Genomic DNA, 15,763 nt, shown 5'->3' on the forward strand with positions numbered 1-15,763 from the left:
AGCAATGCAACTTTCTAGTGTACTCTTCAAGATGAAGCTGATGTAAAAAGTACATAAAAGAAACTAAAGGAAGTATAAAATGGTTAAAAGTTGGGGACCTCTACCAAAAATGATTGTTGTTTGTTTTAGAATACAGGTTCCTGGGGCGCCTGGGTGGCTCAGTGGGTTAAGCATCCGATTCTTGATTTCAGCCTGGGTCATGTTCTCGGGGTCCTGGGATCAATACCCTTGTTGGGCTCTGTGCTCAGCAGGGAGTCTTCTTGAGGATTGTCTCCCTCTCTCTCTGTCTCTCCGCCGCTCAAGCTCTCTCTCTCTCTCTCTCAAATAAATCTTAAAAAAAAAAAATAGAATACAGGTTCCTAGTCCCTTCCTTGGAACCCTTGAGGCAAGGTATGTTTTATTTATTTTTTTATTTTTTTAAGATTTTATTTATTTATTCATGAGAGACAGAGGGAGAGAGAGGGAGAGAGAGAAGCAGAGGGAGAAGCAGGCTCCCAAGGAGCAGGGAGCCCGATGCGGGACTCGATTTGAAGACTCTGGGATCATGACCTGAGCTGAAGGCAGACGCTTAACCATCTGAGCCACCCAGGTGCCCAAGGTATGTTTTAGAATTCAGAATTTTTTGATCTTTAAAATGATGTGCATAAACTATATATTATGTAACACTTTCTCTGGGGCATTTGGTACCACCCCATAATCATATTAATATTTCTTTTTTTAAAGATTTTTAAATTACTTTTAAGTAATCTCTATGTAGACCCAATATGGGGCTTGAACTTAAAAGCCCAAGATCAAGAGTCACACATTCTACTGACTGAGCCAGCCAGTTGCCCCAGTCATATTAATATTTCTACAGCAAAATACATGAATATTCACACTAAAGGGGCAAAAACTAACCTCATGTTAGTTCAGGTCAGGTTTGCTGTCAGATAAGTTTTAGTCAGATTAGATTTTGCCACTAAAAGAGTTAGGAAAAAACTTAGTTTTCAGAGTTTTTTGGACTTTGGATTTCTTTTCTTTTTTTCTTTTTTAAAGATTTTATTTATTTGACAGAGAGGGGGGACTTTGGATTTCTGGTTAAGGTTTGTGGATCTGTGGATAGTTTGCAGCTTTTTCTAACAATGATTTGGACACTTAGACCACATTTTTTTAGGGCACTCTCGGATCATGGTGTTAAAAATATACCCTCTGCTTGTACAAGATAGTTTATTTCTCTGTTAAATGTAGCAAGAGGTTGTGTTTCCAATAGGATCTAAAAGTGGAGTCAGATTGTTAAGGACCAAGCTTTGGCATTTGTTTTAAAGGGCCATCTGAGAGTTTAATTGCTTTACATTTCACTGTAAAGGAGATAATTTGAAGTGTAGAGTGGCATACCTTAATATGAACCTAGTTTTGTTCTGTGACTCATAGAATTTAAGAGCTGGAGGGGATGCTTGAGTCTGTTGTGCTCATTTTACAGATATCCTTGATCTCTGGAAAGGCCATGCAAGGCAAAAGAGGACCCCACATTTTTGACTGTACAACATCACACGGTTTCTTTATCAGAGCTAATTAATATAATAAAGGCCTATGAAGGGAAGTTACTATAACAGAAGAAAAGAAGCAGAGTTTAGGGATTCTGTCTCCCAAAGAAATGTAGAGTGAGAACCTTAAAGTTCACCTGGAGAGAACTATCCCCAGAAGCCCCATGATTAAGCAGTTTTATAACAATTAAAAATGTGAAGCAATCAGAGAGCTTAAGGAAGTTTTAAGGGCTATTTGAATGCTTGAGGCAAATCTTAAAGATTTCCTGATAGGGGATCATAAAAATAGAAAAACAAAAATTTCGGGTTTACTTTTTCTTATGGATACATAATTGAGAAATGTTAGGTTTTTGTTTTATTTATTTTTTTTAAAGATTTTATTTATTTGTTCATGAGAGACGGGGGGGGGGGGGAGAGAGAGAGAGAGAGAGAAGCAGAGGGAGAAGCAGGCTCCCAAGGAGCAGGGAGCCCGATGCGGGACTTGATCCCAGGACCCCGGGACCATGACCTGAGACGAAGGCAGATGCTTAACCATCTGAGCCACCCAGGCGCCCTGTTTTTGTTTTTTTAATGTAGGCTTCATGCCCGAGAAAGAATGTTAGGTTAAATAAGAGTTGGTAAATGCCACTTATATTTAAGTATGTGAGAGAAAACTTTATAATACAAGGTTCCCACATTTAGCTGTAGTATTCTTTTTTAGTTATGTTTCCTTAGCAGTCATTTCTGTTTCTCATTACTCTATTTGAGTTTTAGGCGACCTCTCTTCTTGGAAGAAGTCAAACATATTAAAACAAAATGAGACAGATTTATAATACTGATATAGAAAGATGTCCACCAAATACTGTATTAGCTAGCTTTCTGTTGCTATTTAACAAATTGCTACAAATTTAGTGGCTTAAAATAACACAAATGTATTGTTTTTGCAGTTCTTTAGGGAGAAAGTATGACACAAGTCTCATTGGGCTAAAATCAGTGTGTCAGCAGGGCTGCATTCTTTTCTGGACCTGTTTCCTTGCCTTTTCCAGCTTCTAGAGGCCACCCACATTCTTTGGTTTATGCTCCCCACCTTCCCATCTTCAAAGCCAGCAGTCTCTCAGACCATGCTTCCATCAGCACATCTCTTTATCTGACTCTCCTTCTGCCTCTTGCACTTTTAAGGAGGCTTGTGATAACCACACCGATAACCCAGCCTGATAGTCTCCCTATTTTAGGGTCAGCTGATTAGCAATTTTAATTCCCCTTTGCCATTAACCTAACCTATTCACAGGTTCTTGGCATTAGGATGTGGGCATCTTTGGGGACCATTATTCTGCCTAGCATATATAGTAAGTAACAAAAGAAAGTTGCAAAAACAGTTTGTATGGCTTTAATTCCGTTTGGATTTGAAAAAATGTGTGGTGGTGAAAAATATGGCAAAAGATGAAATCTACTTTAAGAAAACTCTGTATTCAAAAAATGTGACACTAAAAGAGGAAAAAGGCTGACTGTTTTGTTCACTTCACCAAAAGATTCTCAACATTTTTGATTGTCAGGCACTAGGATAAAATTCAGTTTACATTCAGTGAACCAGTGATGGGAAGCAAAGTGTGCTTGTGTACTTAATACACCCTCCCAGAGAAATTCTCTGGTTTCTGCTGGGTATTGTTTAACTTTAATCAAGGGAACAGTTAGTTACTCCTTGATCTCTGATGAGTAAACACAGGTTAGATCTGGCCTCAGAATTTCTCTGTACATTTTCCTAACGGTTAATTTTCCTCACACACAAGGCATAGTACCACTTAATAATCATATTTATTATTTAAAAAATAATTTATTAAATTAATAGCATTTATTAAGTATATTCAGGTATATGTTTTGTTTACATGGTACCCTTCATCCAACTTTGAATGATTCAAAATCTTTCTAAAATAAGCATTAGGGTAGAGAGCAATTTCCTCCAGATACACAGATGGCAAATGGTAAGAATTCACAGGCAACCTGGAGTAAACAGATGGATCTTACATCACTCCTGCTGGTATGGGCTGTTTTCAGAGTACAGTGACCATGCCATATCCTTTGCAGAAAAATCATACATTTGGTTTGGGTATTTTTATGGTTGACACAAATAATACCTCATTGCTATTATGTATTTTCATGAGTTTTGGTGCCCTTAAAAATATGAATTTTTAGTTGAGATGTATTGAGTATTTCTGTCTGTTTATATTTCTGTCTCTTTATTAAACATTGAGTTTCTAAACTGATGGGTCATAATATTTGTACCGTAATTTCATATAGCTCTTTATTATTAAGTGGTGAATTTTGAAACAGATATTTTAAAACCCAAATTTCTTTATTCCAGCCTTTTGTAGTATGGTTTCGAGTTGAGGTTGATTTGGGGAAAATACTTCTAGTTCCAGTAAATAGAAATCTTTCTGATTTTAATAATGTAATTTTTTGTGTGCATTGCTGAAAAATATAAATTAAAACTACTTGAATCTGATACATTACTGAAGAGGTTTTAGAAGTTCTTTCTTACTTAATTGGTATTTACATGTTCATGTGTTCCAGAAGCATTTTAAAAGCAACCCTTAACGTGTGAAATGAGTATTTAATGAAAAGAATTTTCAGATTGAGCTTCCTTCTTTATAATAAAAAATAAAATCTGTTGCCTGACAAGGTACAGCTTAATTGCAGGTAGTCTTGTCTTCCTTTGACATTGCATTTGATGGTCAGCAGGCATTTTTATAAGCTCAGTGGGCAGGCTCAGTCTAGATATTCAACTTTGGCAGGCAGGATATGAAATAGTTGAAATAGTTTCACTGCATATTTATTGCCCAGTGAATGTGCACTTGTTAGAGCGCTGCCATTTTTTTTTTTTTAATCTGAGGAATGAAGTAGCACAGTATTCTTTCATTGCTCTTTGTGCTTACCTGTATTTTGCCATTTAGGTCTTTATATACTTTTCGCAAAGAAGAATTGATTTGGTGATGGAGTTCTCCCTCTGACCGATGGACTCAAAGAAGAGAAGGTAAAACCATTTCTTCTTCTACCTTCTTCTTGTAGGAAAACACAACAAGCAATTCCACGAATGTGTAGCTTCTCTTCAGTTCAATTTTCTTGTTTGTGGTTATTAAGTAGGAAGAGTGACATTTATGTTGATTGGTAAAGAGAAAGATAATAAAATGAAACTGATTAGTGATAAGCTTTGTTGCTGGTTTCTTTCTTATGCATTAAAAAATGGCACAAAGTGTCTTCATCATTTTAAAGCTTTTGAAGCCATTTTTTCTCACAAATAACTTCAGGTCTTCAGACATAGCCTTATTAATTGTAATCCTCTTCTATCCTTAGAAAACTGAATTAAGTTTGTGGCTTTCCTTTCATATAACCATGGTTATGCCTAATCATAACTGAGAGGAATATTATTTAGCAAAAGTAGAGAAATTTCTAGGTATTATAAAATAAAACCAAAAAACTTCCTGTGCCTTGTTAAAATTGGCATCAGTGTTCTAGAAAAAAAGAATATATCATCAGTGGCAACAGAGGAAACTTGGTATAAAGGAAACCCAGCGTATCTTAATACGCCCTTTTCTTAGAAGGGTGGCAGTTATGGTATGGTCATTATCATGAAGCTTGGTGTCTTGTGTTCTTTGAACCAGAATCATCACATGGATAGAATTCTTTGGCTAGAACATGAGTAAAGCACAAAAGATTTTACTGTTCCTGATATAAATTTGATTCTTAAAAAGTTAAATAACAATTATAGGGCTTACTCAGTGTAAAGTAAAATATGGATCTCTATTCCTTCTTATCAAATACTTTTTTTTAGCATTCAAAACTAAAATTTTAAAGTAAGACTCCAACTTGGGACATGTTACAACTTTATTATCCAAATAAGGAGTTAATAAATGGAGAAGTTAGAATCTTAAAATTTTGTGCTATTAAATCTAAAATGTCAAAAAATAGTCCAGGTTTTGTTTACTTCTTAGATAGAGATAAGTAATTTGTGGGTTTAGATTGTCCTCAAGCCTTTTATGTAAATAGTTGTTTTATCTCTGCTCCTGTGTCCCAACCAAAGCATAAAATATGTGCTAAACGATCTGACCCAGTCACCCATGTGCTGGTAAAAGGTACAGATCTAATGAAATTAGTAAGAACCCCCAAAATACAGTTTTAATTGCAGGAACAATTAAGCTATTTTTCTTAATGTTTGTAGCTCAACAGAAGCAGAAGGATCCAAAGAAAGAGGCCTGGTCCATGTGTGGCAGGCAGGATCCTGTTCTGTAACACCAGAGAGACTGCCAGGCTGGGGAGGAAAGACTGTTCTTCAAGCAGCCCTTGGAGTGAAGCATGGAGTTCTTCTGACTGAAGGTATTGAAAAGAATGGCTTAACAAATACTAACTGAAATGCTAGCAGTACCTGGGTATGTAAGATCAGGTAAGAGAGTTACTGGATGTCAGGAATTCTTAATGAAGTTTGCTAGAGCTTATACTCTTTGTGTTTTCAAAATATGTTCTTATTCTCTATCAAAAATCAGATTAGTTCTTAAATTTAAGATCCATCATAACTAGAATAAAAGGGAGAATTATACAGTTGTAAATTTTATAGTAACAAGTACATGAAAAATTAACTTTTGAAAGATTACCTATTCAGAAACTCTTTTGCTGTACCCTTGTTCATTAAATGTATCAGAATAATCATGCTAATAATAGTTAATGTTTATTAAACAGTTATGGGTGCCTGGCACTGCAGTGAGCACTTTGTATGTACCACCTCAATGAGTCTTCACAACCACGTTGTGAAGTACGCTACTGTTGGTGTCCCCACTTCACGGATGAGGAAGCCGAAGGTCAGGAGGTTAAATAATTTCCCCAAGCCCACACAGCTATTGGAGTGTCAGAGTCAGAATTGGAATTCAGAGAGTCTGATTTCAAAGCCTGCTTTTTAAGCCACCTGGCTCCACTGCCTCAGTACAGTTTTTCTCAGGCATAAACAGCAGCTCATAAGAACATTTAATAAAATAAATCTATAAATCTATAATAGATAGAAACATAGGCTATAATTTATAGAGAGAGTTGCCTTTAATTTGAGAGCAGTTTACCAACTCAATCATGGCAAATTTGGTTTGAGCCAGGACTGCCATCAACTAATTTATAAATTTCTGTTCCATAAGCATTTATTAAGTATTCAATAATGCTTTGATATTTTCCTCATAGGAACTAAGGGAAGACAAATTCTAAGAAGCAAAGCTTAAATCTGACCTTGGTAATTTTGTGGGGTAAACATGGATTTCTTTCTAGCCTCTTTATTACTATATCACTTTTATTATAATAATATAGAATAATATTATTAGGCCAGAATTTGGAAAAAGCTTTATTGTAAAAATGTGAACCATATTCAATAGATACCTGCCCTAGGGGCTTCAAAATATATCCTTCTCAAGCATATGTAAGTGGAATTCCGTTGTTTAATTTACCCTTCAGTAAGATATTTAGGAACCCTTCATGAACATATTCTTTAAACCTGTAGAATCATACCTTAAGTGGGATAACTGGGGGAAAACATTTTAAAAATATATGAATAGCCTATCATTGTTCATGTTTAAGCAATGTCCTAGTTTTAAGTGTCAAAGCTACCAAAAAAACCCCCCCCCAAAAACCAAAAAAAAACCTCATCTCACACAAGTGTATAGTTTGAAATGGCAAAAAGATCTCCAGTGCTGTCTTTTCCAGATGAGAAAATGTTACTGATGGAATGCTGGAAATTTTCAAGTTCTTTTTTCTCTTATTTAGTTTGACTATCAGCTCATAATTCAGTGAGGACACTTCATTGAGTCACTATTTTTGAGGTACTCCAGGTTGTAAAAAGGGAGGAGTTGTCTAAATATCCATTTCTCTGCACTATTTCTCTCTCTAGTGGAGTGATATTCATTGAAAGAGTTGGTGAGCTGTTGCAAGTTTATATTGCTGTGTCACTCGGGAAGAAAAGTTTAAATATCTTAACCAGTGAGCTTATTTTCTCAGTACTCTTTATCCAAACTTGAAATTCCCTAATAAAAGCTCATGTCTTCCCTCAAGCCTCTATTGTGTTCTTTCTTACATAGACGTTCTGGTTAGTTAATTTGAGTATATAAATATGTTTACTGTGTATAATAGGCCATAGCTAAAGAATGCATTTTTTTCATCATCAGCTCAGTTGCTGCTTTGTGGGAAAAAATACTACTATAAATTTACTTCATTATTTCTTAATTTAAAAAAATGGGATGTCTCTGGTCATATGGAAAAGAAGGAATAGTGGGCTCGTTTTACTATTTTCAAAACCTATGGCCAAATCTTTGTTCCATTTGAATTTTTTAGCTAGCACAGGTCATATGCAGATGACCTCAAACTACCACAGTACTGCATGAGATTATGACTTGGTAGCACACCTGGACAGAAACAGGGCCTTATCAATCATGTGCCCAACTCACTGGTGCCTTTCGTTTTACTTCTAAAGCCAGCCAGTTGCCCTTCATTCTAAAGCTAGCCATCATAGCTCTTGTTGTTTTTTTTTGCTTTGTTGGTTTTGTTGTGATGATTTGCTTTTTAAACAAATGGCACCTCAGGAATGCTATATAGTGCACAATATATATTATATATAACATTTAAAATTATACATAATGTTGTACACATCATGAAGACAGCATCGAGAACATTGGTGCTTTCTTAGAACCTGGAAGTATAAAGCTGATTTCTTAGTTTTGGCCAAAATGAATCTCTAATATTTTTATGCTACTGCATAATTTTCTGCTGCTCTGACTTATTCAAGTAGCAGTGAATGTTCTAGATGTTAGCGAATGTATCTATTTTATCCTCTGCTCATTTTATCTTATCATAGTCATTATTTTGCTTTGAACACTTGGAATCTGCTATCTATAATAGCCAACAATGATAGCCATTACTAGTGGATCCATGTAGGACTTCCTAGGATGAGGCTGAAGGAAAGGAGCAGTAACCCTCCATTTGAAAGTAGCCTCCTGTAGTTGGTAGAAATTCTAACTATTTTTCAGAATATTAAAAGATGATATTTGTTAAAAGATGAATAAATACGGGATATTATATGCTTGAACCAAATCTCTACAACTGCACTTTTGAAAATTAAAAACAAAACAAAAAACAGCCCTATTTTGTTGACCTAAAGGGGCCAAAAATTTGCTGATAAGATTTCTAGTTAATTCACTAACCCCCTTCTTTTTTTTTTTTTTTTTTTTTTTTTTTTTTAAACCTTCAGATGGTGAGGTCTACAGCTTTGGGACTCTTCCCTGGAGAAGTGCACCAGCAGAGATTTGTCCGAGTAGCCCCATTCTAGAAAATGCCCTGGTTGGGCAATATGTTGTTACTGTGGCATCAGGGAGTTTCCACAGTGGAGCAGTGACAGAAAGTGGCATAGTGTACATGTGGGGGGAGAACTCTGCAGGCCAGTGTGCAGTAGCTAACCAGCAGTATGTTCCAGAACCGAATCCTGTCAGCATTTCTGATTCTGAGACCAGTTCTTTGTTAGCCGTCAGGATTTTGCAGTTGGCATGTGGTGAGGAGCACACACTGGCATTGTCAATAAGCAGAGAGATTTGGGCATGGGGTACTGGTTGTCAGTTGGGTCTCATTACCACCTCCTTCCCGGTGACAAAGCCACAAAAAGTGGAACATCTTGCCGGGCGAGTAGTGCTACAAGTTGCCTGTGGTGCGTTCCACAGCTTAGCACTTGTACAGTGCCTCCCTTCCCAGGATCTGAAGCCAGTCCCGGAAAGATGCAACCAGTGCAGCCAACTCCTAATTACTATGACTGACAAAGAAGACCATGTGATTATATCAGACAGTCATTGTTGCCCGTTAGGTGTGACACTGTCAGAATCCCAGGCAGAAAACCAGGCCAGCACTGCCATCAGCCCCTCCACTGAAACTCTTGACAATCAGGGAGAAGTATTCGAGAACACGGTTGTAGAAAATGATCTGGCTGTTGCTACTGACACGAACGTTGGAAATGTTCAGACGACAGGTGGTGATGCCATTTCCTCCCAACAAGACACCGTGGGAACAACTGAAATTTCTTCTGCCAGAAATGTACCATTGTACCCTGATACTCAGGCAGTAAATGAATACATGCAAAAACTGTCAGATCATTCAGTAAGAGAGAACTCAGAGAACGGCGAAAAGCCAGTGCCATCTCAGGTACCTGCTAAATTTTATAATATAAAGGTGTTTCTGGAGTTAGGAGTTCTTCTTTAGCAACTTTAAAATGCTTAAGTCTTGAGTTTGACTTTAAATCTCTTTTATCATGCAATCCTAGATAAGGGAAAACCCGGATTAATTCAAAATTACTGTTTATTTTCAAATTCTGCCCTTTAAGATGTTGAAAGATGTCATGATAGGCTTCTTTTATAAGTAGCAAAATCTCATTTATTTTTTCTAGTACTTTTCCTCCCATGACTAAATGTACTAAATTTTGGTACGCTCCTGAATACTATGTTGTTTTTTTTTTTCCCCTGAATACTTTTAATGTAACTATACATTCACAAAGATTCGTCTCACCTGTATTTGTACAACTCCAGATTCCGTAGAGAGTAGTCCTTTCCTTTTTTATCAGGGGAGGTTGCTATGTGGTGAATCAATTGTAGGCAGATTTAAAAAAAAAACTCCTGGTGTTATATATTGTTTGAATTTTTTTCAGCTTATACCTATGGTCCTTAGAGAGCTTTGTTGTGGGACAGGGGATTAATGTTTTCTTCATCTCATTTAAACTACTCTCATTTTAAAAACTCGTACATGAAGAAGAGCTGTTTACCAGTAGCATACAGTAAAGTTTGAGTCTCCCTGATTAAACAAATTGTTTTAAAAGGATAATTTGTTTTTTTACTCTTCACGTAAGCCTTTCAGTTTTGCTTTTACCAAAACTCTAAGAGAAGAAATGAAACAAAACAAAAGCCTCTAGTCATAAAAGAACTGTCCTCTGGTGTTTTTTTCAGGTTTTTGAAACCATATACCTCTTGATTCTTTATTCTTGTTCTTCAGTCTGTCAGGATGAGAACATGGCTTAGAGGTATTTTTAGAAATAGTTTTTATTTCACAGTTTACTCATTGAACCTTGTGGATATCTGATTTTTTTTTTTTTTCATTAAGAATAAGCTGTTTGGAGAAAGATACTACTAAAATCTAAAAACAAAAGTAATGATTTAATAGGAATGCACATAAAACATTCTTAGACTTGAACATGCTTATAAAAAATTTGAACTTTGACTTTTTAGAAGTCATTCTGCTAATTTATTAAATTTGAAGTTAAAAATTTATTGTATAGTTATTTGATTATTAAATAATTGTCATTTAAATTGCATTTTCCTTTGGATTTATTTTGTTAAACATGTAAATTTTTTGTTGCCTATACTAATTTTGGCAATGTCTGTTTATACTAAATTTAATTCAATTTTTGTAAATAGTGTCTCAATCACCTAATTCACTAGGAATTTATATAGCCTAGGACAAGTTTTTTCTCCTCTGGCCAGAAACAACTGAAAGAGCAGAAATCTCATTTTTGTGAAATAAACCATAATATTGGCAATGAAGCCTATATCTCACAGTTGAATTTTATTATTGGTTGACCAGGACTTTTAAAATTATGTCTTTCATTAAATTGCTGGCTATGTATTTTTGTTTTGTTGATTTATTTATGTATTGTTAAACATAATTAAGTAGAGCAGCCAGAAAGAACAATAATTTAAAGTTTATTGAAGGTAGAATTTTGTGACTTTTCTCTTATCTATTGGTAAGAACGCCCTAAAATATTGACCCGTAAAGACCATCGCTGTTTCTGTTATGAGCCTTTATACACAAAGGGTGAAAATAATGATGTTAATTCTTCTCAGCAAGTTATCAGGGAACTGTATCACCAAGGAATTAATAGGCTTTGTATTTGTCTTTTGCTTAATACAGTATATTTATTTTTGTGAATATTTTAATTAAAGACTCATTTGCTCCTCTGAATTTAGTATTTAATTCAACAAAATGTATTGAGTACCTCTACAATCCAGGTACTGGGCAGGAAACAGGAATTATTTTCTTTAAGAGAATCAGAAGTCAATGTTAAAAAATTTGTTTTCATTTAGCTTTCAATTCATGACAAATTAAGGAAAGTGTATATACCCTTTGAGACCTTTGGACAGCATAGGAAGCAAATTTTTCGTAGTGACTTATGCTGATAAGCTTAAAAGCTCTTTTTGTGTTTTTAATAGTTACATTTCATGACTTTTCTTTAAACAGTGGTGCTTGATTGCTCAGAGTAAGTTTCAACTGATTTTTTTTACTAAGATATTAGAAAACTTTAGTTTGACTTTTAAAAAAATACAGCTATGAATAACACAAAGAACATTGGTCCCAAATGTTTAATTATTAACCTACCACATTTACTCTATCATAATGAGAGCAAAAGTAATCCTTCAGCTTACATAGCCCATGGATCATGGAAAATAACACATTCATGAGGCAGTGGAAGGACTTGAACTTAAGAACATAACTTGGGGACAGTTATATACTGCCCATGCCTATCCATAACTATAGGCCAGAGGTATAACTTACTTTTCTGCCTGTATATACGATATGTAAATTACCATTTATAAAACATTTCAGGAAAAGCCATTTTTAGATGTATTTTTTTCCTGATATTTCTTAGTAGTAATCTGTAAATTTTCCTAAAAGTGATCAATAATACTACTTTTATTTATTTTTTTATGTATTGTTAACCTTTTCAACCTTATATCCAGGGCTGTCACAGTGCACCTCATGTTAAACGCTATGTTTTCCAGACCTTTCCTCTCCTCTCCCCTCCTGTGCTTAATTTTATTATTAAAGCAGCTGGGGCTTATGTTTGAATAGCATGGAAAAACACAAGGCTCAAACAAAAGGAAGTACTTTCGATAAGGAGCTGTAGTTTGAATACTCATTTCCATATGATATATGTTAAATCCAGGACCAAGAGCGGATACCTTTTAAGTTGAAGATAGAGACCTTTGTTTTAGATTCTTGTATTTGTAAGTAGGGATGGTTTTTGTTAAACTTTATCTTTATTGAGTGCTTGTTGTATAAGGGATTATATTTTTATATACTTTTTTATGTGTGTATATTTTAGCCTCTTGTAGAAGAAGCAGTTCCCAATCTTCACAGCCCACCAACCACAAGCACCTCAGCCCTAAACAGCCTAGTAGTCTCTTGTGCATCTGCTGTTGGTGTGAGAGTGGCTGCTACATATGAAGCTGGGGCCTTGTCTCTTAAGAAAGTTATGAACTTTTATAGTACAGCCCCTTGTGAACCTGGAACTCAGGCAGGCAGTAGTTCCATAGGCCCCGAAGGTCTGAAAGATAGCAGAGAAGAACAGGTTAAACAGGAATCAATGCAAGGAAAGAAGAGTTCAAGTCTTGTGGATATCCGAGAAGAGGAATCAGAGGGAGGCAGCCGAAGACTCTCCCTCCCTGGCTTGTTGTCCCAAGGTAAGGAAATAGCCAGGTGAATTGGCTCTTGGTAAATCCAGAATGCTCCTGACATCATGTGCTATATTATAATAAATTAGTAGCTTTCCTAATTGCTAAAGCTGACCTATTCGAATGTCAACATTTATTTAATTTTGGTGATTGGGGTGGTTTTAAAAGAAAGTTATGTATTTCTCTGCTTTAGAAATGACTGTAGAAAGAAGGTAACTTTTTTGTGATGTCTGCTTCTGCTTCTGAACCTTGCTGTGAATCTTATTTTATTGTTCTGGAATGTAGCGACAGCCTCCTTATGTCCTAGCGGGGCCTGTAGTCCAGAGAGATGAAGTTGCAGATGTGACTATTGTTAAGTGGAGTATTTACTGTATTTGACCTGAGAGTGGAGATAATTTTAAACTTCAAGAAGAGGAAAGTTCATTTTCTGATACAGTTAGCAACAAACTTCCTAGAATATTAAGACTATTACCCAGTTGGTTTTTCAACATTTCTCAGTTGGTTCAGGAATCTCAGTCATCTAGACTTGTGTTATCAAAATGTGACCTGCAGACCAGAAACAACAGCAGCATCTGGGAATTTGTTAGAAATGCAGGATCTCAGGCTTCACTCCAAACTTACTGAATTGAATATGCATTATGCCAAGATCCCCAGGTGACTAGTGTGCACATTAAAGTTTAAGCAGCATTGGATTTAGACCAGGAGTTGGTAAACTTTTTCTGTAAAGAGTGAAAGAGAAATATTTTACAATTTGCGGGCCATACGGTCTGTTATATAACTACTCAACTTTGCCATTGTTGCTTAAAAGTAGCCATAAGTAAAACATAAATGAGCAAGGCCGTATATTCCTATAAAACTTTACTTACCAAAACAGTCAGTGGGCTCTATTTGACCTATGGTCTAGGTTACCAGCCCCCAGTTTACACCATTTTGTGCAAAGCTCTAAAATTAGGAATCCTACCTTGCACTTCTGCTTACTTACGGCACTGTTGTGTCACTGAGTATTTCTGTTATCATGCCTTCTAATTGTCATTGCCACTAGATTTTCAGCTCACAAATAAAACCCTTAGTCCTGATTCAGTGTGTGTTTGTGTTTATAAAAAGAAAGCCCACGGATTCTATTAAGTCTGAAGGAGAACTTTGTGCCAAAATTGCCTTATTCTGAAATGTCCTTTCGTATTTGCAGCATAAATATATTTGAGATCTCCTGGAACCATAAATGTGGAATATTGATTTTTGTCATGTCATTAGGTCATTGAAATATGCAATCCCACTAATAGACCTTTTTCCTTTGGTTAAATTTTACTTAGTGACCTAAAGTATCTTTAGAAAGATTTTACGTGCACTCTTTTTCTCTCTGTATTTTAAAATTACCTGAAATACATCTTTGAGAGAGCTTCAAGTAGGTTTGAGTGTCTGTGTGTACAAATGGATGGCACATTTACCAGAAAAGATGTTGATTGTAGCCAGTGATGATCACCTTTTTGTACCCTCAAGTTAATGAGCAAGTCTTCACTTAGTGACAATCAGTGATTTTCTTCAAAACATATCCTGCCACCAAATCAGTGTACAAGATTTACATAGTGTTTGTATGCCATTATTATAATTTTGAATATTATAAGAGATTATAAAAGATTATTTATTTACTTATTTTTAAAGATTTTATTTCTTTGACAGAGAGAAAGATAGCAAGAGCAGGAACACAAGCAGGGAGAGTGGGAGAGGGAGAAGCAGGCTTCCTGCTGAGCAGGCAGCCCGATGCAGGGCTCAATCCCAGGACCCTGGGATCATGACCTGAGCTGAAGGCAGACATGTAACAACTGAGCCACCCAGGTGCCCCTAAAAGGTTTTTTAAAACATTGTTTAAGTCCTTCATAAAATAATTTGAAATAGGCAGGCAAAATTCCAAAAGTTATTTAGTACTTCCCATTCATAATCTTTTTCCCCACCATAGACACTTGAAAATTTTATATGTAAAACAAGTCCTTTATTATAATATTTAAAATATGTTTGAACTTAGACCTTAACTTGGAGAGGCTTAACTTTTAACTCTGCTTTGAGTTGGGAAAAATATTTGTCAGCCTTAGTGTAGTATTTTGTTAAGCATATTCTGTAGAATGCAAGTTCCCGACATTCTATATAACATATATGCTATACAGAAAGGGATTCTGTGGCCAAACGCTTGGAAGTGGGGCTGAGTTAAACCTAAACAGGTCTTTTAATTGCAGGACTTGTCAGGGCCTTTGGCATGCTAATACTGTGTGTGTGAATCTATAGGGCAGATAGAGTAGTGGATAGAATGTAGTAGGCAGCATTTACCAAACTCATCTCACTATTAAATCCCCATTTTTGCAGAGAACCTATAGAATATGCTTCACAAATACCATGTTAGTGTATTTCTTTGAAAATCAACAGTTGGTCAAAATGATATCTTTTTTACCCACCCATCTACTCCCTCACTCCATCTCTGGTTTGTTTTCAGTTTCCCCCAGGCTCTTAAGAAAAGCTGCACGGGTAAAAACACGGACAGTTGTTCTGACTCCTACATACAGTGGAGAAGCAGATGCACTCCTGCCTTCTCTGAGAACAGAGGTGTGGACCTGGGGGAAAGGGAAGGAAGGACAGCTGGGACATGGTGATGTTCTGCCTAGGTGAGTGCTGCCTATGTTCACTGTTAGGAGTTGGCTTTAACAAATCTCTCTCCTGTGAAGAACGCTGTATCATTTCCTCAGAGAGGAAATCTGGTCCTTTCTAGCTCCA

The 15,763-nt window shown here is 36.0% G+C and overlaps 1 protein-coding gene across 4 annotated transcripts in view; it reads left to right on the forward strand.

Moving 5' to 3' along the window:
- The window catches only part of ALS2 (alsin Rho guanine nucleotide exchange factor ALS2), a 73,050-nt gene that overhangs the window by 9,186 nt on the left and 48,101 nt on the right, over positions 1 to 15,763 (forward strand). For 3 of the 4 annotated variants that reach the window (XM_025893238.2, XM_025893259.2, XM_025893242.2), the window contains exons 2-6: positions 4,451 to 4,530; positions 5,716 to 5,870; positions 8,770 to 9,707; positions 12,655 to 13,012; positions 15,486 to 15,654. In XM_025893238.2, the coding sequence (XP_025749023.1) occupies positions 4,511 to 4,530; positions 5,716 to 5,870; positions 8,770 to 9,707; positions 12,655 to 13,012; positions 15,486 to 15,654 (1,640 nt within the window). In that variant the 5' untranslated portion in view covers positions 4,451 to 4,510. Of the gene's footprint in view, positions 1 to 446; positions 599 to 4,450; positions 4,531 to 5,715; positions 5,871 to 8,769; positions 9,708 to 12,654; positions 13,013 to 15,485; positions 15,655 to 15,763 lie in introns of all 4 variants that reach the window. The other variant, XM_073880061.1, reaches the window with a different exon arrangement.

This window comes from Callorhinus ursinus, unplaced genomic scaffold (genome assembly GCF_003265705.2).
Source record: "Callorhinus ursinus isolate GAN/ISIS: 27379988/994484 unplaced genomic scaffold, GSC_fseal_2.0 scaffold2, whole genome shotgun sequence".
Taxonomy (NCBI): Eukaryota; Metazoa; Chordata; class Mammalia; order Carnivora; family Otariidae; genus Callorhinus; species Callorhinus ursinus.